Genomic DNA, 24,895 nt, shown 5'->3' with positions numbered 1-24,895 from the left:
CATGTAAATTCCAATAATATCCTATTCAGTGACCTGCTCTTTTTGCACATTTTCCATCAATATGATGTCCAATTCACAAATAAAACGAACGGATCCACCAACACTGAGCCTTCTTACATTTTTTTGGTTTTAAACTTTCTATTTTGCCAAGGCCCATAGAGACCTTTTAGGGGTTCTTTGGTATGAGGTATAAGAAGGTAAAATGATGGTATAAAAATTTAAAACCACCTTAATACTCTGTTTGGTTAGCAAATAAGATAGGGTAATTAACACCGGTATAACTTAGAGCCCGTTTGGCTTAGCTGATTTGAAGTAGCTGATACGCATTAGGTGCTGATAAGCATTAGGTGCTGAAAAGCACTTTTAATAAATAAGCAATTACTTATTTGGATAAAAGTACTGAAATTAATAATAAGCAGCTAAAGAATTGGGTATACGAAAAGTTTTGTTTTTAAAAGAAGTATTTTAGGGATAGAGTAGTAAATATTTTGGTCAAACCTAAAGTGTTTATAAGCTGAAATTTGATAAGTTGGGGGAGACCAACTTATGGCTTTTGACTTATTTTTGGCTTATAAGTATTTAACTTATAAGCACTTTTAATTTTACCAAACGCGTAGATAAGTCAAAAAGTGCTTATAAGCCAGTTTGACCAGCTTATAAGCTTAGCCAAGCACCCTCTTATACTTTCTTCTTAGAAATTATGCAATTGTCATTCTTAATACAACATACCAAACATTGAATAAGCAACAATTCCAGCATAACTTATCCCGCTATAACTTATGCTGGCATAATCTATACCGGTATAAATCGTATTCTAACCAAACGACCCCTTAGAGTTGAAGTTATTGTACTATTGGGGTATCTCTCCAAAATGTTTATGACTTAGATTTGTCGTATTTTGTTAAAACAATGAGATCATTCTAAGATGTTAGGTTTGAAACAAGCATTCTATTCGAAATTTTAGACGGAGTAGAATGGTAAAAATAACACGGGTTAGTCAATTTTCGGACTGGTCGTTTCAAAATAGTTGATGTTTACAAAGTCATTGAAAAATAGCCACTATGTTGTTGCAACACGGAAAGTTCCAACATAATATATTATATATCGGCGCACCTGTGTATGAGCTTCCAGCATATTATGCTGGAACTCCAACACGCGGAAAGTTCCAGCATAATATACTGGAGATTGAAGCACCTGTGTATGAACTTCCAACATATTATGTTGAACTGGTATATTATACTGGAATTCCAGTATATTATGCTGGAGTATTTTCCGGATTTTGAACAGGGTTTTCGTTCAGATTTATCTTTACAAGAAAAATAGCTAAATTTCGATTACTTTTGAAACTGTGCCTATATTTGAATGACCACTTGTAAATCTGACTATTTTTGAATTTCTCCCATATGGTTCAAATTATATGCAGCTAGTTATTGAGAACTTTAAATTATTAATAATAAGAAATTGTTACTTAGTGATATCTATAAAGATAAAAACAACATCTAAGTTCATCATGAAATTAATATATGCTTTAATTTGACCATTATATCAACCGTCGATAGCAAATACAATTTATTTTTAATTAATATTTGAATACTTTTCGTAAAGCTGTAAATGCTGAAAAAGGGGTACCAAAATCATCAAATTATTATACGGAATATTTTAATTTTACTATTTTTTTTGGTAAAATAATTTTACTGTAAATTATACTTTGGGGTTGTTCATATCATTACTTTTTAAAAAATCATCTCATCTATACCCTTAATTGGACAACAAAATTCGGCTTGATGTATAAAGATAGATATTTTTAAAATTACAATCAAAATTAAATGCATAATTTCAGAACTTCTTTTTAAAAATATTTTGATGCGTGAAATGAGCCAAATAATATTGGGTCTCTATCAAAAGCAACAACGAATATGAAATGAATTAGTAAATACTACCTTAATTTAAATTATAAATAAATAATCTTACGAATTTGTTATGAGTTATATGCATATAATCATTATTTTTGTGAATTGCTATCTTAAGTCGCATTCTGTGGATGCAATTTATTGCGAAACAAAATTATAAATTGCATTCTATGAACGCGTTTTATAAATTCGATTTATTAAGATTGCATTTTATAATGAATGCGATTTATAACCAGCTTCACATGACTGCAATTTATATATACTCTGAATACGACTTATAATATGCATTACCAGGACAAGCCTCATTTCATGATTGCGTTTTATGTCGCGGTTTGCCACACTTATGAATTTCTTCTCGGGAATTCCAGCTTCCCCTCCAAGCCAAAGAACCTAAAACCCTTGCCCTCTTATCTCATATTTCTACTCAATTTCCCATGAAATCGTATCTATCTATAGCCTACATGTGATAAAATCTCAAACAATATAACCCCAAAAGTTTCAAAATTTTCACACCCCTACATATTATTGTAAGAAAAAAAAAGAGTAGATAATATTGACTAAGAACATTAAGGAAAAAACAATAACTTATCAAAAATATTGTGTCGTGGCAAGTCACTGTCTTAAAAGCGAGTTCGGCCCGACTAGGTGCAATTCGTTAAGACCGGTCGCTCTCCAAGGTTCCACAGCACCTCCAAACACGTGCACTCGTGGCTGGAAGTTTAGAATTTGTACAAAACAGTTGCCCAGAAAGAAGAGAAGATGAAAGTATTTTATGTGTTGGATAATTCACAAAGAAGATTAGGAAGAAAGTAATGATTGCTACATGCTAGATGAATTCTTGGTTAAGAATTAAGTGAGTATGATGACTAATGATCATCCTATTTATAGCATGAAGATGAGTTTAGTTTCATGACAAGTGTCTTACTTACTTGTCAATTTTCTTTCATGCAAGATGACAACACATGACTTAATTGTCAATTTTCTTTAATGCAAGATGCCAACACATGTCATGCAAAATGACACTTGGCTTAGCAAGGCTATTTGTCAAACAATTTTTTTAAATCAATACCACATGTAAAAACTCTTGCCATGTACCAATTATCTAAGAGTATTTGGCCACAAAACTTTATGTGAGAAGCCACTTGAAAATAGATAGGATACTTATAAAATAAAAAGACCCTTGGCTATTGGTTGTAAATGGATTTTCAAAAAGAAATCTTTGAATTTGAATTATAAATAATACCAACAATCCCCCACTAATTCAAAGACAAAAATAGAACAATTCTGGGCAAAAGAAGGAACATGTACTTAAACGTCAATATCTTTTGATTTGAATTGACACGTAGTGAAATGAGGCAACAACTAACATCCACAAAGTGAAGTACTCTTGAACTGAATGGACATTGGTTGAGACCCCCACAACACGTACTATATCCTTTATGTTATGCAAACTCTGCGATACTAACAAAGTGCTTTTATGGTCATGCACATACCTTGGGTCTCATGAGTGCTCAAGAAAGACATCCCAAGTCTTTCATAAAAGGCGACCACACCTTACACTCACGTAGGTGATTCCATCAAGTCTATCTCCACATAGACTACCTTAAGGCTATGGAATCATTAAGAGCAAAATAAGCTCAACCTTATAAAGCACTACCATACGCCATAGGGATAGGAAATGTAGTGCATATTGAGGTCTCATATGGCTTCGTTTGACCACAAACGGGTATCCATCATACTTCCTCAATCCATGGGCTTTAGCCCCACCCCCCTCGACGTTTCAAGGATAACTCTCCTTGCCAAACCCTTGGTTAAAGAATCTGCCAAATTTCTTTCGGATCTTACATATTCCAAGGAAATAACACCGTATTTCAACAACCGTTTTACCGCACCATGCCTAATGCGGATATGTCTTCTTTTTCCATTGTACACACTATTTTTAGCGATTCCAATTGCCGCCTGTGAGTCACAATGTAGAGAAACTGGTGAATCTTGTCTTCTCCACAAAGGCACGTCTACCAATAAGTTTCTCAACCACTCGGCTTCTTGCCCTGTCAACTCAAGAGCAATGAATTCAGACTCCATAGTAGATGGTGCTATACAAGTCTATTTTGAAAACTTCCATGAAATAGCACCTGCACCCAAAGTAAACACGTAGCCACTGGTGGAGCTAACTTCATCATTGTCAGTAACCCAGTTTGCATCACAAAATCCTTCTAAAATAGCAAGACATTTATTAAAATGCAAACACCAATCCATAGTACCTCTCAAATACCTTAGCAAACGATGAAGAGCATTTCAGTGTTCACCACTAGGATTGTGAGTATATCTACTCAATCTACTAACAGCATAAGCAATATCAGGTCGTGTATAATTCATGAGAAATATTACACTACCAATTATCTTAGCATACTCAGTTTGAGAAATACTAGATTCCTTATTCTTTTTCAAGTGTATGCTAGGATCATAAGGAGTTCTCACAGGTGCTACATCAAAACAATTAAACCTTTTCAGCATTTTTTCAATATAATGAGACTGAGACAATGAACAACCCTTTGAAGTTATTTTGATTTTAACTCCTAAAATCACATCTACTTCTCCAAGATCTTTCATTTCAAATTTAGAAGACAAAAAATTCTTAGTCTCATTAACGACATTCACATTAGGACCGAAGATTAACATGTCATCCACATACAAACATATAATAACACAATCTGATCCTATCATCTTAGAATAAACACAAGTATCAAATACATTAACAATAGAACCATTAACCACTAATGTGCTATTAAACTTTTCGTACCATTGCTTAGGTGCTTGCTTTAGACCATACAAAGACTTTCTCAATTTGCATACTTTATTCTCCCGTCCTTGGATCACAAATCCCTCAGGTTGAGACATATAGATCTCTTCCTTTAAATCACCATTTAGAAAAGCTGTTTTAACATCCATTTGATGTATCACTAAATTATGAATAGTGGCCAAAGCAACAAGAATTCTAATAGTTGCTATTCTAGTCACAAGAGAATAAGTGTCAAAGTAAACAATGTCTTTCTTTTGGTTAAAACCCCTAATCACAAGTCTAGCCTTATATTTCTCAATTGTACCATCAGGTCTTAATTTCTCTCAAATATCCACTTGCTACTTATGGGTTTACAACCTTTAGGAAAATCAGTTAAGTTCCAAGTGTGATTAGAAACTATCGAGTCTAATTCACTTTTAATGGTCTCTTTCCAAAAACTAGTATTTATTGACCTCATTGCTTCACTGTATGTCTTAGGGTCTTCTTCGATTAAATAGATTGACACTAATTCATTACTCAAAATATCCAGATCAATATTTTCAGTCAAGAAAGTAGTAATAAAGTCATGACCAAAGTTAGCTTCAGTTCTACGTCTCTTACTTCTTCTAAGTTTATTTTATGCTCATTACCAGTAATATAGAAGAAGGTACAATATGGGAATTAACAGACATAAATGTAGAAACATTATTAGGCACATCACTAGGCACATTATTTTTCAATGGAAAAACATGCTCAAAAAATTCTGCATCTCTAGATTCATAAATAAAACTATCATTCAAAGATATAAATCTATATGCAACACTATTTTGAGCATAACCAATGAAAATATTATTAAAAGTATTGGGTCCAACAGTTACTTGTTTAAAATCAGGTAGACCAACCTTAGCCAAACACCTCCACATTTTCAGAACTTTCAAGTTAGGGGCAAGCCCTTTCCGTAACTTATACGAGATTTTTTCTAACTTCTTATGAGAGACTTTATTGAGAACATAACATACATATAAAACAGCTTCCCCCCACATATTATCAGATAAACCTGAACTCAAAAGTATAAAATTCATCATTTTCTTAAGGGTTCTATTTTTTCGTTCAGCTACACCATTTTGTTGAGGAGTATAGGGAGCACTAACCTCATGTATGATACCATTTTTCTCACAAAAGGCTTCTAGAGTATTAGTACTATATTCGCCACCCTTGTCAGACCTAAGCCTCTTGATTTTTCTATCTAATTGATTCTTTACTTCTGCCTTGTATTTTAAAAACATGCTTTCAGCCTCATTTTTTGACTTAAGAAGATATATCTTAGTGTATCTAGAAAAGTCATCTACAAAAGTGATGTAGTATTTCTTTACACCCTTACTAACAATATTCTTGAAATCTGCCAAGTTTGAATGTACTAGTTCAAGCGATTCTATTTTCCTACTAGTTACATTCTTAAAAGGCTTTTTGGTATATTTTGCTTCAACAAAAACTGACACTTAGAAAAATTATTAACATTAACTGTAGGAATTAATTCCATTTTTCTAAATCTTTTAATATAAGCAATATTAACATCCCCTAGTCTACCATGCCACAAATCAATAAACTCATCAATATAAGCAGAATTGAAAGTACTAGTATTATTAGTAATCTATTGAGCGATGTTCAGTACAAATAAACCCCCACTAAGGTAACCCTTTCCAACAAAATCTCCCCCATGAGAAATAATAACTTTATTAGATTTAAAAATAAGTTTAAGTCCTGCTTTGTTGAGAAGCGCACCAGAAACTAAGTTTCTACGGGGGAGAGGGGAGGGTACATATAGAACATTATTCAAGGCTAAGGTGTTTTCAGAAGTTAACTTAAGGAGATTTTTTTCTTTACCCATAACTCCAATTGTAGTGGAGTTACCCATGTAGACACACTCGCCATCAGCAGATTCCTCAAAGTTGTGAAAAGACTCCTTGTTGGCGCAAAGGTGCCTCGAAGCGCCTGTGTCCACTATCCAGTCGGTCTAAGTTAGCCACCATGTTCGCCTCAACAACCACAGCAGCACTGACATCACCACCTTCAGTAAGTTTAGCTTGGACTGGAACTTTTCCTTCATTCTTTGAGCTTTGTCCTTGTCGCTGGTTGCATTGAAAAGTCTTGTGACCAATTTTGCCGCAGACATAGCAAGGTCCTTTTGACTTATAAATATGGCCCTCCGGCTTATTAAAGTAATTCTACGTCTTCACATATCCTTTCTTCTGTTTTTCTTTAAACATATCTTTCACAAAAGTACTAGAAGATTCCACAAGGTTAGTTTTAGAAGAATTAAGAGAGAGAGAGAGATTTCATCTTATCCTTAAGTCGTTCAGACTCCTCATCTTTGAGATGATTTGCTTCCTCAATCCTCATGTGACTGATCAGTTCTTGAAGAGTTAAGTTTTTCTTCTTGTGTTTCAGTTGATTCCCCTAATCACTCCAGGAAGGTGGAAACTTTTCAAGCAGAACATTGGCCTGAAGAATCTCACACATCTCCATGCCCTCGTTCAAAACATCAGCAGTCAAGTTGTCATACTCGTGAACTTGTTCCATGATTGGCTTATCATCAATCATCTGAAACTTGATCCAATTTCCAATGACATACTTCAATTTTCCTGCATCATCAGCACCATATTTCTTCTCCAAACTGTCCCATATGACTTTAGCAGATTTATAATTTATAAACAAATCAAATAGAGGGTTAGTCATATGGTTAAGAAGATGCCCTCTCACAGTTTTAGTATCCTTTTCAAATTTCTTCTTAGCAGTATCATCAACAACAACAGTATTATAAGCATTAGAACTATTAGCAACGAAATCAGCAGGAGGATCGTTAAACAAAACATAATCAACTTCTAATTGTTCAAAGAAAATTAAAAGTTTTTGGGACCAACACTTATAATTATTTCCATCTTAAGGCTCAAGCTTTGAGAGATCAGGAAGTGTTTTGTTCAAAGTGGTAGCCATTAGTCAATATTATATGCGAAATCGCTTTCAAATTGTAAGAAAAAAAGAGTAGATAATATTGACTAAGAACAAGAAGGAAAGAAGAATAACTTATCAAAAATACTGTGTCGTGGCAAGCCACTGCCTTGAAAGTGATTTCGGCCCGACTGGGTATAAATCGTCAAGACCGGTCGCTCTTTAAGGTTCCACAGCACCTCCAAACACGTGCACTCGTGGCTGGAAGTTTAGAATCTGCACAAGACAGTTGCCCAGAAATAAGAGATGATAAAGGTATTTTATGTGTTGGATAACTCACAAAGAAGACTAGGAAGAAAGTAATGATTGCTAGATGAATTCTTGGTTGAGAATTAAGTGAGTACGATGGCTAATGATCATCCTATTTATAGCATGAAATGAGTTTAGCTTCATGACAAGTGTCTTACTTACTTGTCAATTTTCTTTCATTCAAAATGACAACACATGACTTACTTGTCAATTTTCTTTACTGCAAGATGACAATACATGTCATGCAAAATGACAATTGGCTTAGCAAGGCCGTTTGTCAAACAATATTTTTAAATCAATACCACATATAAAAACTCTTGCCATGTACCAATTATCTAAGAGTATTTGGCCACAAAGCTTTATGTAAGAAGCCACTTGAAAATAGATAGGACACTTGTAAAATAAAAAGACCCTTGGCTATTGGTTGTAAATGGATTTTCAAAAAGACATATTTGAATTTGCATTATAAATAATACCAACAATTATATTACCATTATCAAAAATAAAATCACCTCTTTTTCCGGTACTTTCAAGACCCACAACAGCTAGCTTCTTTATCTTTCTGAGGAACCCATTTTTTTATGCAGGAGATAGGGGTTTTTAATACTTTCAAAAACTACCTTAGTTGCTAATATATGTACCACATTTTATTTTCCGTAAAAGAATGCATAAATTCTCTAGTAACTTAATTGCGGAAATTATTTAATATCATCAATTAATTAAATACTGTAATGCATGGTTTTTTATTTGAAAATGAACGAATTTTGTATATTTAAAATCGCGCGTTTTTTTGGAATTCATTTGTTTCTATAAGTTTTGCAACAAACTTGCCCCCGCTCATTACTTGCTGGCACATGTGTAAGCACGTGATTTTTGCTTCGCGGACAATCACTCCAAAAAAAAGAAATAAAAATAATGGCAAATGGCTTCACTATACAATTTTTCGATTTTTTGTGTGACACGTGTTGGCAGTCATTTGTTGGTTCTGTCCATTTTTTCGTTTAATCTTACCAAAGCGAAATACAAAATATGTATGTCATGAGTAATTAAACCGTAATTCGATCACTAAAAGAAAATCCAAAAATATATATGCATCTTTTATGCTGGGTTGTGATATGTGTGTGATAATTAGGTTAAGTAATTAAATTAATGATGGTTTTAATTTCATTTTTTTTAGAAAACAAAAAGAAAAGGGTAATGAAGTTGGTTTGGGCCCAAAATGAATTAAAATCAGGCCCAAAACCAGGACACAGGTCCAGTCCAAACATGAGCTGCCCGGGTACGTCCCAAACGACGCCGTATCCGCATCCCTGTGCTGAGCCGTGGATTTGATTCGAATGAACGGTCCCGATAAGGCCACTCATTCAACCCCAAACGATGTCGTCTTAGGCAATTGATCTGAGCCGTCCAACCCCTTGATCCAACGGACCCAGGCCTTCCCCCTAAACCCGTCAAATTTTGACCCGATCCAGCCTTACCCGGTCTCACCCACCATCACACCCAAACGACACCGTCTTCCCTAAGTGAATAGATCCTGGCCATAGATCTCATTTGATCCAACGGCCAGGATCTAAACCCCTAGATCGTATATAAGCCTTCTATCGTACCCCACGCCCCCTATCCGAACCCCCCCTTCACTCATCTTGTTCACCAAACCCTGAACCCCCCGAAACCCTAGCAGCCGCCCTGGCTTCCCTTCCACCAGAACCAGGCGGCATGAATGCCGGTGACCACCCCCTTAACACCCTTGATGTATCTCACCACCCCGAACCCAAATCTATTACCCTCTAGCCTCGAATCCTCCCCCACCTTCTCGAATCTTCATTTGAAGATTCGAGACAAGACTCGATCTATACCAAACCACCCTAGATTCACATTAGACAGTCCCTTGACCTCCCTCGTGACCAAACCAAGCTTGGTTTGGTTCGAATCTACCCACAACTCCTAGAATCTCAAATTTGAGAATCTAAACCTTAGAACACAAGAACCTGGGGAATCCGGCCAGTCTTAACAGGGGTTTGAGGTCTAATAGACCTTAATCAAGGTGTTCTCGTTTGAGAACACCCTGATTAAAGTTTGTTCGGCCTCAAATGGTCAAAGCCGAGTCAGACTTGGGTCGACTTTGTTTGGACATTTTTCGGTAAGTTTTTCTTTGCCTTTCTGTTTTATTCGAGTGCTAATTGAGTTTGTTAGCATGTTTTGTTGTGTTTGTTTGTTATTTCTGGTATTGTTCTTAATTCCTTCCATCTTTGTAAGGCCTTTATTTGGTCGTTAGTTTTTGTGTGTGTTTTGGAACGTATTCTGTGACATACATGTTCGATTAGATTAGTCGTCATATAAACAATTTGTATGGCTTCCCAGTATTGTGCAAAGTTAGCTGAAAATATTCAGGACCCCGTACGTATTGTTTATTTAATCGATTTGTTATATCTGTTTATAATTAGTATAGTCGACTTGATAAACGTCGTCGATTAGTTTTCTATAACTGAAGGGTCAAATATTCTAATTCATACAACTTCACGTAAGTAGACGAACCTATTGAGGTTAATTGATTGTCTGACATTGTTTGAGAGTAATTTGTAACTGCATTGTAGAGAATTAAAAGAACCAGGCTAGGGCAGTCTTGAATTTGAACTTTCAGAAGTTCAAAAGGCCCTGATGCTGCAATGGTTTAGGACAGTAATAACCAAGGATTAACAGGGGTAGTCTGGGGTTTGAAAAGAACAGAAAAGATTAGTTTAGGTAAGCTGACAAGTAGGGTACTGAATTAGGATTAGATTAATGCCAATAGGGAACAAGACATAATAGCATGGGAATTAAAATGAATACTTAAATGAACCCATAACTCTTGAACAAAAGGAATAAGCCAGGCGTGGGGAACAAAATGGCTGGCATCAAGAAGATGCTTAGGCATGGAAAATAAAGGGGATGGGCAGTCACTAAGGCTGAAAAAGTTTTAGGCAGCCCTTAGGGTCTTGCATTCAGCTTATAAATAGGTTGTTTCAGAACATAAAAAGGGCTGGACATTGGTGAGTCTTGAGAAAAAAAAAAGAAGAAACACAAAAAGTCTCAGAATTTTGTAACCGAAACACTGTCTGAAAACTACATAAGAGTTCAAGTTGGTCAAGTTGTCTTGTCCAATTTCTGTTGGTTGGCTGTTGAGCTGTTTGTGATTGTTGAACTGCTGGTGTTGTTACATTGAGTACTCTGTTGTTTCTGCTGGTTCATTACTCTGTTTTCTGGGATTGTTTGACTGTTGCTCGATCAACTATTGGGATTTCCTTGTGGTGGAAACTGCTGATGTTTATTTGTGGGCCATTGGTGACATTGTTGCCGATTGTTTGCTGTTGATTGTTGACTGCTGCTTACCTATTGTTGCTGTGTTGTTACCTACTACTCAGCTGATCATTCTCCTTCTTCTTTGTATTCCCAACCAGGTACACAATTAATGCTACCAATGTACTTGAAAGTTTGAGCATGAATGCAAAAGAGAAGATCTGCAGATGTTTTTTTTATACATGGACTGTTGTATTAAATGTCATGTAGTGTATAATAGCTTACATTTTTGTTTGGGATACTGAAGGTAGCTTACACGCCTAGTAGATGTCAATGTAGGGTGATTGAATGTTAGTTGTATATGTATGCTGTTAGGTAAAAATATTCCCAATGCAGTAGGTTGTACCCCAGACTTGGTTTAATTGTGTAACATATCGTTTAATACATGCCAAGCATGAAATTACCCATTACTAGCTAAGTTCATCTCCTTTTGATAAATTGCTTTGTTACAATTATTGATAAGCCACACCTTTAGAACAGAGAACATAAGTTTACGGTCTCAACCTCATGGAGGTCGAGCCCAGGTAGAAACGGACCAAGCAGGTCCGCATTAGATGAACAGCGGCCCAGGTCTGGCCCATCTCGCATGAGCTGGATTTGGGCCCATAATGTTCGATCAGCAATCCATGCGTGTAGCCACATTTTCCTATTCTGTAAAAGCATTTTGAATCCTGCTATAAATAACATGCAAGCATGCAGTTAACTAGGGCTATCTCTATTTTCAGTTAGTAAAGATAAACGCGACAAGAAACGTAGTTGCTATAGGATATCCTTTTAAAATAAAGACGAGATGAGCCTCGCTAAGTAAAAACGCACAAGCTGTGGGGCCCTCGTTAAATGTATATATCGAAGCATCCAGTTTCCAAGGCAGGTCGTTTAGCAAATCTCACGACCCTCCCGGAATAATAACGCGATAGTCTCTTCTAAGCGCGCATCTAATAATCTTATCTCCTTAAGCTCGGGTGCATATTTATGTGACCCAAATCCAAGTCTCAACGAAATCGAAATGCGTCTCTAATCGCGGGTACATTGATTGTGACGTGGTCCGAGATGCATTTCCATGACGTTGTAAATCCTTTTAATAATGAATGAGACGAGCCTCGACAAACAAAAAATGTAGAAGCTGCGGGACCCTCTAAATGTATATATATTAAAAATACTTAGAATTCGGGACATGCCATTTAGCAAATTTTACGGCCTTCCCCAAAATAACAATACGTTAGTTGCTTTAGGCGCGTCTTAATAAGTTACTTTTCTTAATTCGGGCGCACATTTATGTGACCCAAATCCAAATCTCAACCGAGTCGAGATATGTCAATAACCACGGGTGCATTGATGTAACGTGGTTCGAGATATATTTTCACGACGTTGCAATTCTCGTAAAAAATAATAATAAAAGCGGTCAAGAGTTTAAAAATTGCACATAGGTTTAACATGTATAAAATCAGATAATCAAGCCGAATATAACAGTTGAGCGACCGTGCTAGAACCACGGAACTCGGAAATGCCTAACACCTTCTCCCGGGTTAACAGAATTCCTTATCCGGATTTCTGGTACGCAGACTGTAATATGGAGTCATTCTTTTCCTCGATTCGGGATTAAAATTGGTGACTTGGGACACCCTAAATCTCCCAAGTGGCGACTCTGAAATAAATGAACCAATCCCGTTTCGATTGTCCTTTAATTGGAAAAAACTCCCTTGCGCCCTCGCGGGTGCGGAAAAAGGAGGTGTGACAACATGTATAGCTACAATTCTAAATTTTAACCTTAAATTACGGGTTAGTTTGGGAGGATATTTCTATATCGGTTAGGATACAGGGTTAATTTCATTTATGGTCACTCAATTATGTTTTAATTTCACTAAAGTTACTCGACTATTTTTTGTCACTAAAAAGTAACTCAACTTTCACATTATCACTTAAAAATCATTTTGGCTCAAATCCCTACCATAAATATGACATGGCATAAAATTTAATGGAAAAAATCCAAAAATAAATGCCACATAAGCTTAAATGGATCATACCCACTTTAGATCCATTTCTTCCTTAATGCGATTTGACCCATAACCCAAATGGGTTTCAATAGGGGAAAAAACACACACCCCAAATAAAATTAGGTCTTGTGATTTTTTGTGGGATTTTTATCGTACAAATATAATATTTTTTTTGTCTAAACAATTGCAATAGGTTGTCTGTAATTGCATGTTTATTGTGAAAATAGACTCTTATTAGCCTTTTTATAATTTTTGTATGCTTATGATACATTAATATGTTATGTAAGATGAATACAATACTATTTTAATTTCACTAGAAAAATATAAATATCTTATGTGAGTTGGATACAGTAGTATTTTAACTTCAGTAGAGTTATAAAACGACTCGGATGGGCATACAAACAAGATAAGAATTTTTTTAGTATAGAATAATTGTAAATGTTCATTATATAACAGAAAAGGCAAGAATTTTGTAGTATAGAATAATCATTTTAAACTAATATGAAATTTAATGTTTTCTTTTATTGAAAGCATTTGGGTTGTGGGTCAAATCACATTAAGGAAGAAATTGATCTAAAGTGGGTATGATCCATTTAAGCTTATGTGGCATTTATTTTCGGATATGTCTCATTAAATTTTATGTCATGTCATATTTATGATAGGAGTTTGAGCCAAAATGACTTTTAAGTGACAATGTGAAAGTTTAGTTACTTTTAAGTGACAAAAAATAGTTGAGTGACTTTAGTGAAATTGAAACATAGTTGAGTGACCATCAGTAAAATTAACCCTTAGGATACAAGGAGAAGTTTTATTTTGTGTCTCATACAACTGACATTAGTTGTATGAGGCTCCTTTTTGTCTCACAAATTTGTGGACCTCAATCGTACACTTCTGGATCCACAAAATTATGAAACAAAAAGGAGTCTCATACAACTAATATCAGTTGTATAAGACACAAAATAAAATTTTCCGGATACAAGAGAGTAGAGAACAAATTAAAGAGCAGTTAGGATGAAGGAATAAATAAAAGCATGTTGAGGAAGGGAAAAGTGTAAAAAGGCGAGGTAGTAGGGTGAAGACAAAATTAAGCTTGGGTAGGGAAGAGACAAAAAAGGAAAGGGTTTTCCTTTAGGGTAAAAAGAAGAGAAAGTGAGGGGTTTGGAGATACCTCATCAGCATTCAGTATTCAGCATTGGCACATGCAACCAGAGGTACTCGGCATTAAATGAGGAAGATAAAGTTGTGTGTATTATATATACAATATGGAAGGAGAGGGTTAACTAAGGGAGTTGAGGGGGGGTGTAACTAAGGGTTAACTAAGGGCCGACCCAAGTGGTGAGAAGTGGGTTCAACTGAACCGCCTCGTCAAAAAATAATACTGTATATATGTATAAATTATGACTAAGGCAAGATAAATTTTGTATAGAAATTATTTTTGAACTCGCTTATACGGCTTATACCGCTTATGTTAGTTATGGACTTCTTCGATTGAACCCGTTTGCACAAAATCCTAGGTCCGCCACTGACCGCGCAGTATGAACAGCTAGCAACTAAGGAGAGGTCGAGATCGTTGAAAGATATGAGATGTATATGTAGGAGTAGGAAGGATCGTATCTATCTTTAACTTTACGGCTGTTATGTGCACTACTGCTGCAGTGAGCCGTTACTATCAGTCTATACATATAGACATTATGTTATAATTGAGAGTAATTAGTTTTATAGGATCTGCTGCATGCCCTCTTTCCTTCGCACTTGTCACTGTTATGATTTAATTATCATGCATTAACACCCCATTTTTTCACCTTTTAGTGGAAATAACGAAATATCGATCCGTTGACCCAAGTAAAAGTAAGTTTCGAAAACTGGCAAAAGAATTCAGGCATGAATCAGGTCCATTCCCTGTGTGTATAGAAACGGACAGATTCGAGCATATGAGATGTACGTGAAGGAGATAAACTTAACTTGGTATAATTGATATCTCCTGATCGAAAAGGTTGCATAATTGATAAGGAGAAGGACTCCTTAATCAAAGAGAACATTATCCAAGATAGGGAAGGAGTTAGAAGTTGAAATCAACTAGAACTCTTCCACCAAGGAAGAAAGGCATTAGAACTCTAGTTATTTCTTCACCTACTAACTCTATAAATTGTAGGATGTTCTCACTTTACAGGTGATGCACACATACTGAAGTTAAGCACGAATTGAGAAAAAATTAAAATAGTAACGCATTTTGTAAGCAATTCCTGTGAGATTTAAGAGTGCGATCCTGAAGCTACACGAACCAGATTGAAGAACCAGCTCCATAAAGAGTTTCACGTGTCTTTCTTTATTTCTAGTTCAAAGTGTAGTAGGTGTTTTCATATTGCACCTTTCAGCTTTATCTAGAAGCAATTGTAATATGTACTTTGAGAATTCAAGTTAGAGTTAACTTGGAGTTGTCGCAACAGTTAGAGGCTGGTGTTTTGTAAATGCTGTTTTGGCTCAGTGATTTAGTGAAGTGTTGGGGAAAATCCTACTGAGTAGTAGGTCGTGGTTTTTTCACATTTTAAGCGGGGTGTTTTCCACATAAAAATACTTGTGTTCTTTACTTTCTGCATTTATTATTCTGCAACAATAATATAAGAAACACATAGAAAAATCAGGTCTTTCCATAATCAGTTTAAGCGAAAAATTGGTCACCACACAAATCACCCCTCTTGTACGGTATTGAAGTATAAAACATTATTGTTTGTATGGTACTTGCTGTAGATGTGCAGTGTGTAGGTACCATATCAGTGTATATGATATGGATGGCCAGCCATGCTACCTCTCTGGTTATATTTTTAACCTCTTACTTTTTCTTTTCTCCTTCTCTCACCTTTAGTGATCCTCCTCATCTTTCTATGCCTTCTACTTTTTGCAACCTAGTCTAGGCAGCAACTTTTTTTAAAAAAATGTCTAGGCAGCAGTAACGCTCACATGAAAGTCCTCTACGCACAACATGTGCAAATTTGAACAGGCCTTATCAATCTTATTATTTTTTACTAAAAGATCAAAGATGGATAGGGATGGGAAAGGAGTCTCGTACCCCAACACACAGAGTACTCTTTAAGTGGAGAGATTATTACTCCCTCCGTTTCAATTTACGTGAACCTGTTTGACTGGGCACATAGTTTAAGAAAAAAATGAAGACTTTTGGAATTTGTGGTCCTAAACAAGTCCAAATGGGGCCCACAGTATTTGTGTGGTTATAAAAGCTTCTCAGTAAGGGTAGAGTTGTAACTTTAAGCTAAATTGTTACCAAATTTAAAAAAGGTTCATTCTTTTTCTTTTTGGAACGGACCAAAAAGGAAATAGATTCACATAGACTGGAACAAAGAGTATTATTAATTGAAAGCGAAAAAGTCTACAAGGTTTGTTTTGATTACAATAAAAGTAAAGAATGATGGGCTGGATATATAAGGAAGAGAAAGAGATCACGGGATAAAACATTCAAACCGTGGTCCACGATCGGAACGCACCCCTCGATCGCCCCACCCGCCCAAGTTGTATTAACACATAGTCTACTCTAGTCTACCGGAGGACAGAGGCGGACCTAGAATTTGAAAGTAATAGTGCACCATTTGTCGAATAAAAATTTAAGCAAATATTGAAGTCGGAATCAAACCTAAGTAGTACACAAAAAGTCCCAAGTTGTGTCCCTAAATCGAGCAATACAACGGTTTAAAATTTGAATCTTAGGGTATCAATTAAAAATATATACTACATATATACCGGGGGCGGATGACCCCCTACCAGTAGGTCTGCCTCTGCTGGTGGTCCAGTACTTAAAATGTCTATATGTCACCTGCTGGCGATGGCACACTTTCACAACCCCAAATAATTTATTGAGTTCTGAAAGTAACCCTCCAATATGACTTCCTCTATTAATTACCCTACCCAAACCTCCCCAAAATAAGAATTGGAAGGGAAAAAATGCAAAAGGGCAAAAAATATGTGGTAGGCCGAGGGTTTTCATTCTCTTTTGTTGTCGTTAATTATGCCTAGAATTTTTTCTATAAAGTAGCTAGCTAGCTAGTCTTATACCGTCAAATTTCGATATAATAATTTCGTTTGTTCCAAATATTTTTGGATGTTATAGCGAAGTGCTATTATAGAAAACATATATTATAACATAATATAAAAATTGGTTCTGAAAAAACTTGACTTTTATAGTAAGAAATTTTATTATATATGGATGCTGTCATAGAAAGATATTACTTTATACGCATTAGTTAGCTTTGTTGCACAGTATATAAAAGTTTTACATATATACTCCACCCACATACATTATTATACATTATTGTGTAATTATTATATTGTAGTAGTACTTATGAGGTATCGAGGGATCTAGCTAACACTAGCGTGGGGTCTCTGTAACACTACTTTTACTGCCTATTTTGCTAAAATACTTTAGTTCCTGCCGTTTCTTCCGTGCATTTTCTTTCATTCTCTTTTTTGTTTTGGTGTTCTTTTTCATTTTCAAGTACTATAATTTTATCTTTTAATTTCTGATATAATAGCCAAGGCTTTTGACACATCCAAATGACTGTTTTCTTTTCTTTTAATATAATAAAAATGGTCCCTTAAGAAAGACAAAATATTCAACTAATAACAAAAGCCTGCCGATAAATTTCAAGACACCACCATATATTCTGCCCTACAAAAGCTAGGAATTCACTATAACATGTTAGTTCTTAGCATAGCACACTAAGCTACTTAGCATAGAGCCACTTTCATCAAGTAGAATTTTATACAAGTAAATAAAAAACAGCTTGACATCTCCAAACTGCAGCAAACATTGAAATTATATTGTAAAGTTATGTTTATTTTGTTTGCATCAGAAAAATCACTTAACTAGTTCTATAACAATTAGAAGGTCGCTCAACTATATTCTCAAACTTTCGATGGCCAAATGCCTATTTTATCCACTAAAAATTTAACCTTTATTTTTTTAATATTATAATTTATTTTTGTTCACTCTATATTATGGACTTACCTATAGAATATATAAATTTTATTTATAAAATAAAAAAAACATAGTTTCCAAGCCTATATCAAGTATTTAGCAATAAATACTTGATGCTATTAAATATAAGCGTGGAGCTTAAACAGGCCGAATAAGGTCATGAGACCATAACGAAAATACAGTAAAATTGAGGAGGTAGAGCTCTTTGGAAGAAGCCAAATGCATTCTCAATGATCATGTATGGCTGCCTAAAGAATGTACTTAACATGCTAGTCAAACAATACATATGGTTGTCGCAGGCAAAGAATTTCACAAACTTCCACACTTGATAAATTCAGTCATTAAACAGAAGAATGAAACTGAGAAATTGAAACTTCAAATCTCATGCCATGATTGGCCATAACAGACAAAATTTCGACGATGTGGGACAATTCAACACCCCCTCACGTCCAGGCTTGCAAACTGGAGCGTGTATAACATAAATAGGAGCACAACATCAGTAACAATAAATGGAATATGCCTGGCTCTGATACCATATGATAAAGTGAACCTTGGACCTAACTCAACCCTAAAAACTAACTTATGAGGTGAGGATTGCCTAAGACTATATAAGGAGACCAAAGACCTCAAACTCACCAACAGGGACAATTCAATACTTGCATGCACTCAAAATGAAGAATCGTCTTTTGATGCACTTAGATATCTATTTAGCTATGCCTCAAGCTCAAGTTAAAGTTAATGGTACATACGGTGAATTAGCACTTTATTCAGGCCTAACATGCTTTCTAGGCACTTAAAAATGGAGTACCTCATATGATAAAATCCCTCTGAGAGACAGTCTCTACTATTGCTATGTTGGAGAGGTTGTGCAAGACTGATAAGGGACTGATGTAAAGAACTAAGGAAATGCTATTCCAGGTTCATTCTTAACGCATCTAGTAAAATCATGATATGCATCATGTTGATGTATTTAATTCACAGTAAGCTGGACTGTACTTCTCCCCCTTTTCATTACTTTTGTAACATCATAGAATTGGTCCATGTTATTTTATGGTGACAATAACAATAACTACGTCTCAGTCCAAACAAGTTGTGATTGACGTCGTCTATCCTTACTTCTTTCTTTAAACTCAACTTATATCATCACTAATACCAAAATATAATAAAAGTAAAGTGAAAATAAAGATAAATACATGGATATTGTAATAGTAGTAATTATAATATTAGAAGTACTGTACCGAGTTTAAAACCTATTTCGCAACTAGTAGGTATATCTGGATCTTTTTCTTTTATTAATCCTATCTTTAGCTAAATATGCATTGATTCCAAAGATTTATAGGTTTTTCAAGACATTTTTCTTTCATGTGATTTTAGGTCTATAGTGTCCCTTTTAACATCTTCATGCACTATAGTTTCACACCTACAGACCAATAACATATGTTATTCGATGCAAGACATGACCAAACCATCTAAAGCGGCCTCCTTTATTTTATCTTCAATTCGTGCTACTTGCACCTTCTGATGATGAATGTGGTCATTTTTAATCTTATCTAATCTTGTGTGGCCGCACTCCATCTTAGCATCCATATCTTGCGTCGCGCATCTTGTGGATATGTTGGACTTTAGTATCACAACATTCACTATCATATAACATAGCCGATCTTATAGCTATCCTATGGAACTTACTTTCACTTTGGTAGGCATCCTTCTCTATTTCAACTATCTGCTTTTAATTCTATGAAAAATATCTTTATCTATCATTTCAGACTTTTGAAATAACAAGCCTAGATATCTAAATTGTGTACCTTTAATGTCGTAATCCCAACTTATCTCAGCTTAACTTCGCTCTTCTCGTGTTGACCAAACTTGCATGAAGTAAACACCATGAGAAAAGACGTTCATGAAAAGGGACATTTTCACTTGACCAATTATTCTCTCATCATCATTGTTTATACACCTGCCAGTAAACTCCGACAAAACCTAGCTGGATAAGGTGATATTGCCACAATCTACCCCCACTACAAACATCTCTGATGTGTAAGAAACTGCTGATGACATGCTTAAAACTTTGTTGGGATGTACTCCTCAAATTCTTTCTTCTCTCTCTTTTCTTCTATATTCTCCTTAAATTCTTGATTCTCTTCCCCCTCTTTCAAATAGTTGCAAAAACTGAAAGAGAGAAACGAAAAGGAGAACCAAAAAGGAAGGAAGGAAGGAAGAGAGAAGCAACAGATTAATGCAAATATACCAACACTAAAAAGAAACACAAATTATAAGTATGCACTAATCTGAAATTCTCTTCAGATCAGCTATGTAATTAGAGTTATGCTATCAATTCGAGAGATAAGTAAATTCAGATGGATGAGGCCAACTTGTTACTTAATACTACAATTCAATAGGTTTAACTATGCATTATTTGACTTCTAAGCAGAACTTAAACGTACTATTCAATTGATATTAAGGTTAAAACACCTAACAAAAACAACTTAATCTGATGGTTTATGGAGGGAAAATGGCTTAGACATGCTACGTTTAAGAATAAACCATCAGTTATGAAAGGTTGACACCACCAAGAAATTTCTGGCAACTTGGTTTTAGTTCTCCCTTTTAGCCACGCCTAGCTAGCTCCATTACTTGTGTATAGAATGATAAAACATCAGGAGGTCACGGATCCGAGCCGTGGAAACAACCTCTCGTAGAAACGCAGGATAAGACTGCGTACAACAGATTCTTGTGGTCGGGCCCTTACCCGGACCTCCCACTGCATAGCGGGAGCTTAGTGCACCGAGATGCCCTTTTAGAATGATAAAACATCACTTTCTGTAAACACCATACTAATTTACATAGAATAATAAGGTTAATTAGGACATCACTCTCGAGAATAAACAAAATTATTTAGAACATCAAATATATAAACCAACAATTTTGAGCGCGCTCTCTCTATATATATAATCAGACTAAAAAGCCGATCACTTAATTTTGGAGAAGTCTCAACTTTTGAGATGAGCTAATTAATTGTTTAAAGATTGTTAAAAGGAGAAGGGAGGAGAGAAGAAATTAAACATAAGTACACTTTTAATATCTAAATAGCTGTTTACTCTGCACTAATTAATCTCTTTTGGTTTAAAGAAGTTGGGTTTTCACCTTCCTCCCCGTGTTTGATTTCATATATAGTACAGTAGTAAATCAGTTTGAATCATATAAATGGAAACTGTTTTTCTTATGTTATTCTAACAAGATTGAGCAGAGTCTCACTGAGGCACAACAGTTAGCTTTTTAGACGATAACAAATTAAGAAATGTACCAGCGAAAGCCAAAGAGCAACTAGAGAACAGAAAGGGTAGCTGCTGATCAATGCTGACAGGAAGCAGCTATCAAAAGTGAGTAATGATGACAAGTGACAGACGAAGAAAAATATATATAGAAGAAATACATGCATTAGTAGTACTAATTAAAAGCATATTTAGAATAATGTTTGACATTCTCTCTGCCGAATAATAAATAGATTAGTGTCGCATGTGTGTGTGTGTGTGTATATATATATATATATATATATATATATATATATATATATATATATATATATATATATATATATATGTGTGTGTGTGTGTGTGTGTGTGTGTGTGTGTGTGTGTGTGTGAAGCAGTAGTACCTGCTGGCGGGCGTGCCCAACGAAGCAGCGACAAGAACAACAACCTACCAAAGGTAATAAAAAGCAAAATTCATCCATGAAAAAGAAAATCCGACTTTTGTATGTTAATTCCTTTCCATCATTCATTAGCCTGACTGAAGGCTGATCAATGAGCTACACATTTTATTTGAACTGTGCACCAGCTAGCTAGAGGAAAATCAAAGTCAGAAAAATCTGTTAGCTTTCAAGTTAACTTAGAGGAAATTTATATATGAAGACGATTATAGTTAGCCAAGAAAACGCTTGTGTAAATAGTAAAACTCTTTTTTTCTATTGTTTCTATCAATACAATCAAGCCTTGAAGTTGGAAATTCAAACATAAAATAACCAGTATTAAAGGATCTGGTGTGATATCCTAGTATTTGCAAAGTATCTCATCATCTCTATTAGAGTATTATGCACAAATTCAACTTGAACACATTTGCTCATTTTTCCATTTTGAAAAGCGAACGCCAACTCTCTGTGGTGACTTTGCAATGACATTTAATTTTCTTTCTCAGGAGGCCATAAGGACTCATAACGGACCCGTACGTGCCCTATGACACATCATGATGAATAACCCGGCACTTTGCAGCTAATTCTCTTCAATTTACACTTGTTTGGGGTTTTAGAAATGATCAAATTTCCAAATCCAAGGACATGGATTCCTTGCCTTTGCCGGTCAATTCTTCGTCCGTGGGTGCTGTTTGGAGCGGCTTGGCATCATCGTAGTTGTAAAAAGTCCTAAATTGGAGCGAAGGAGTTGAGGTTGAAAATTGGTGAGTATGAGAATAAGTTGCTGTAGGCAAGGAGGAGGAGGACGAGGACATGTCACATGATTCATCCGAGTCTGAGACGGTGCAGTCCATATTAACGCCGAACAGCCTGAGTCGCTTTGGTGCTGCCTTCCCTTGGACAACCGGTACCGAGTCGAACACCATTGGCTCCGCAAGCCTACCACTCTCATCTCCAACAATACTACTACTATTGCTACCTCTTTGCATTTGCTTCATTAATCCAAACTCCTGTTGCGGGACTTGGGCAACTGATCCCGATCTGAGATAAACTACTGACCCGCTCGGACAAGGGTTTCCATTTACGACGATTCTACTGCTAGGCATGTTGTTGAAATTAGAAGCTGTATCGTAGTAATTAGGACTGTTCCCAATTCCATAGGCGCTGTAGCTATATTGCTGCTGATGAGACATGCTGCCGGCAGGACGGGAATGTAAAGGTGAATGGTCTGGCTGCAAAAAAACCGGTTGATTCCAAGCAGCTGGGTATTGATGATTAATATTGGAGCGGTACTGGAAATTATTAGAGAAATGGTGTGAAAGCGGCACATGAGTCATGAAGTGGGTGTGGAGATGGTCGGTCGGGGCATCTGGACGGCGCCTCCAGTCGATGAAGAGACGATCTTTGCCTAATTCACCTACTCCGCGCTGAAAAGAGACAATATCCCCAGCATCGAGCTTCTTCTCCTTGACAAATCGGCTCCAACCCTTGGTCATGACATAGCTTTGGCTGCTATTCCAGTAAGAATATCTGAACCGCCAGGGCTTTCCGTTTCTGTCTTCGAAATTGAGGAGCAGGCCTTTCTCGTTGGCGGAGGAATCAAGAGGGAAATACTTCTCAGCGTGCTGTTTGGGGATGACTAACCGATTGAGCTTGCCGACATCACTGGGAGTGACAACCTTATCAAACATGTGTTCTCTCTCAATCAGCGCCATGGAATTAGCAGTTGCACCAACTCCAAGATCCACTAGGTTTTGATGATGACTATGATGATGATCCTCAACATCGCCCTCACAATGATTTGCGGTAGGGGAAGTATCCATCATAACGACCTCAGTACTACGTCTTCACCATTATTAGTAGCGTGGCGGGTGTTGCTGCTGCTTAACCAACTTCTTTGGTGGTTCTCTGCTGCTACTGATAGGCGGCTAAAGGAGCTAGAATCTTCTTGGAGGAAGAAGAAGAAAGAGAAAATGGGGCATGTAAATTTTGAGGAGCCTTGATCGTTGAAGCCACGTCCACCTCACAAGAAATTAATGATCTACAGACCAGCATGCACCATACACGACCTACCGCACTTGTCCAAGGCATATATAGATCTAATTAGAGAAGATGTGTTACTCATGAAGATATGAAACAAACCCCCAAAAACCAGAAATATAAGCAAAACCTCACTAAAATAAAATGGGGTTGAGTCCAGAATTATGGTTAGTTGTTACTGATACAACGGAGTCTAACTCTGAGAGTACTGCGGTTTACTGAAACTAGGGTTGAACGAGTAGCAGCTTCCCATTGACAAAATTAGCTAGCTAGAATACAGAAACTAGAAATCAAATGAGGCTGAGTGCTCTCTTGTTTGACCATAGAGGTGATGACGCTCATAATCAGCCCACCAACACCATTCCTAGAGTCAGAGAAGATGATTCAAAAGCAACCCTTCTCCTTCTTCTAGCTGTTGACCTTTTCGTTTGAGGGAGAGAGTATTACAATTGTATGCGTGGGTTATTTGTCTTAGTGGGGTGTGGTTCCTTGGAATCTTCTTTTTTAAGTTTGGTAAATTTCATTGAAATTATTCCCTTTCCCACTTTAAACTTTCCTTCCTATAATTTCCTAGTTCCTAGTTCGTTCGCTGAAGAGTGCGTGTCTCTTTAAGTAATTTACTTCATACCTACCCGCACCCTACCGCGGGTCGGAGTATAAGGGTCGACTCTCGAGGGGCCCACGAATTATCTGGTTGGGTTCATGTGAACTCGTCCTTGTATCAGATTGGGATGGGTGGTAGCATCCAAATTAAATTGCAATTCTATACTCTTAGTAATTAGGGGTCAATCGTTCGGTTCGGTGGTTATTTTATAAAATTTGTATCATATTAATTTTTTGATTATTCTATTATATTTAACCAAAATTAGATTCGAAATCCTTCCAATCATGTCGGTTTTT

General features: G+C 36.1%; 1 protein-coding gene across 1 annotated transcript; it reads right to left on the bottom strand.

Annotated features, from left to right (window-relative positions):
- Window positions 1–22,209: 22,209 nt before the first annotated feature.
- LOC107815545 (B3 domain-containing protein Os03g0120900) lies at window positions 22,210–24,570 on the bottom strand. The gene has a single exon (XM_016641154.2). It carries the CDS (start codon window positions 23,779–23,781, stop codon window positions 22,579–22,581), a length of 1,203 nt encoding a protein of 400 aa, XP_016496640.1. The 5' UTR covers window positions 23,782–24,570; the 3' UTR covers window positions 22,210–22,578.
- Between the last annotated feature and the right edge of the window lie 325 nt (window positions 24,571–24,895).

Source organism: Nicotiana tabacum, chromosome 1 (genome assembly GCF_000715075.1).
Source record: "Nicotiana tabacum cultivar K326 chromosome 1, ASM71507v2, whole genome shotgun sequence".
In the NCBI taxonomy this organism is placed as follows: domain Eukaryota; kingdom Viridiplantae; phylum Streptophyta; class Magnoliopsida; order Solanales; family Solanaceae; genus Nicotiana; species Nicotiana tabacum.
The sequence above is the reverse complement of the archived record's forward strand: the minus strand, read 5'-3'. Positions and strand labels throughout refer to the sequence as shown.

Excerpts from the sequence above, each read along its gene's own strand:
- LOC107815545 (XM_016641154.2), bottom strand. The coding sequence starts at position 23,781 with ATGATGGATACTTCCCCTACCGCAAATCATTGTGAGGGCGATGTTGAG.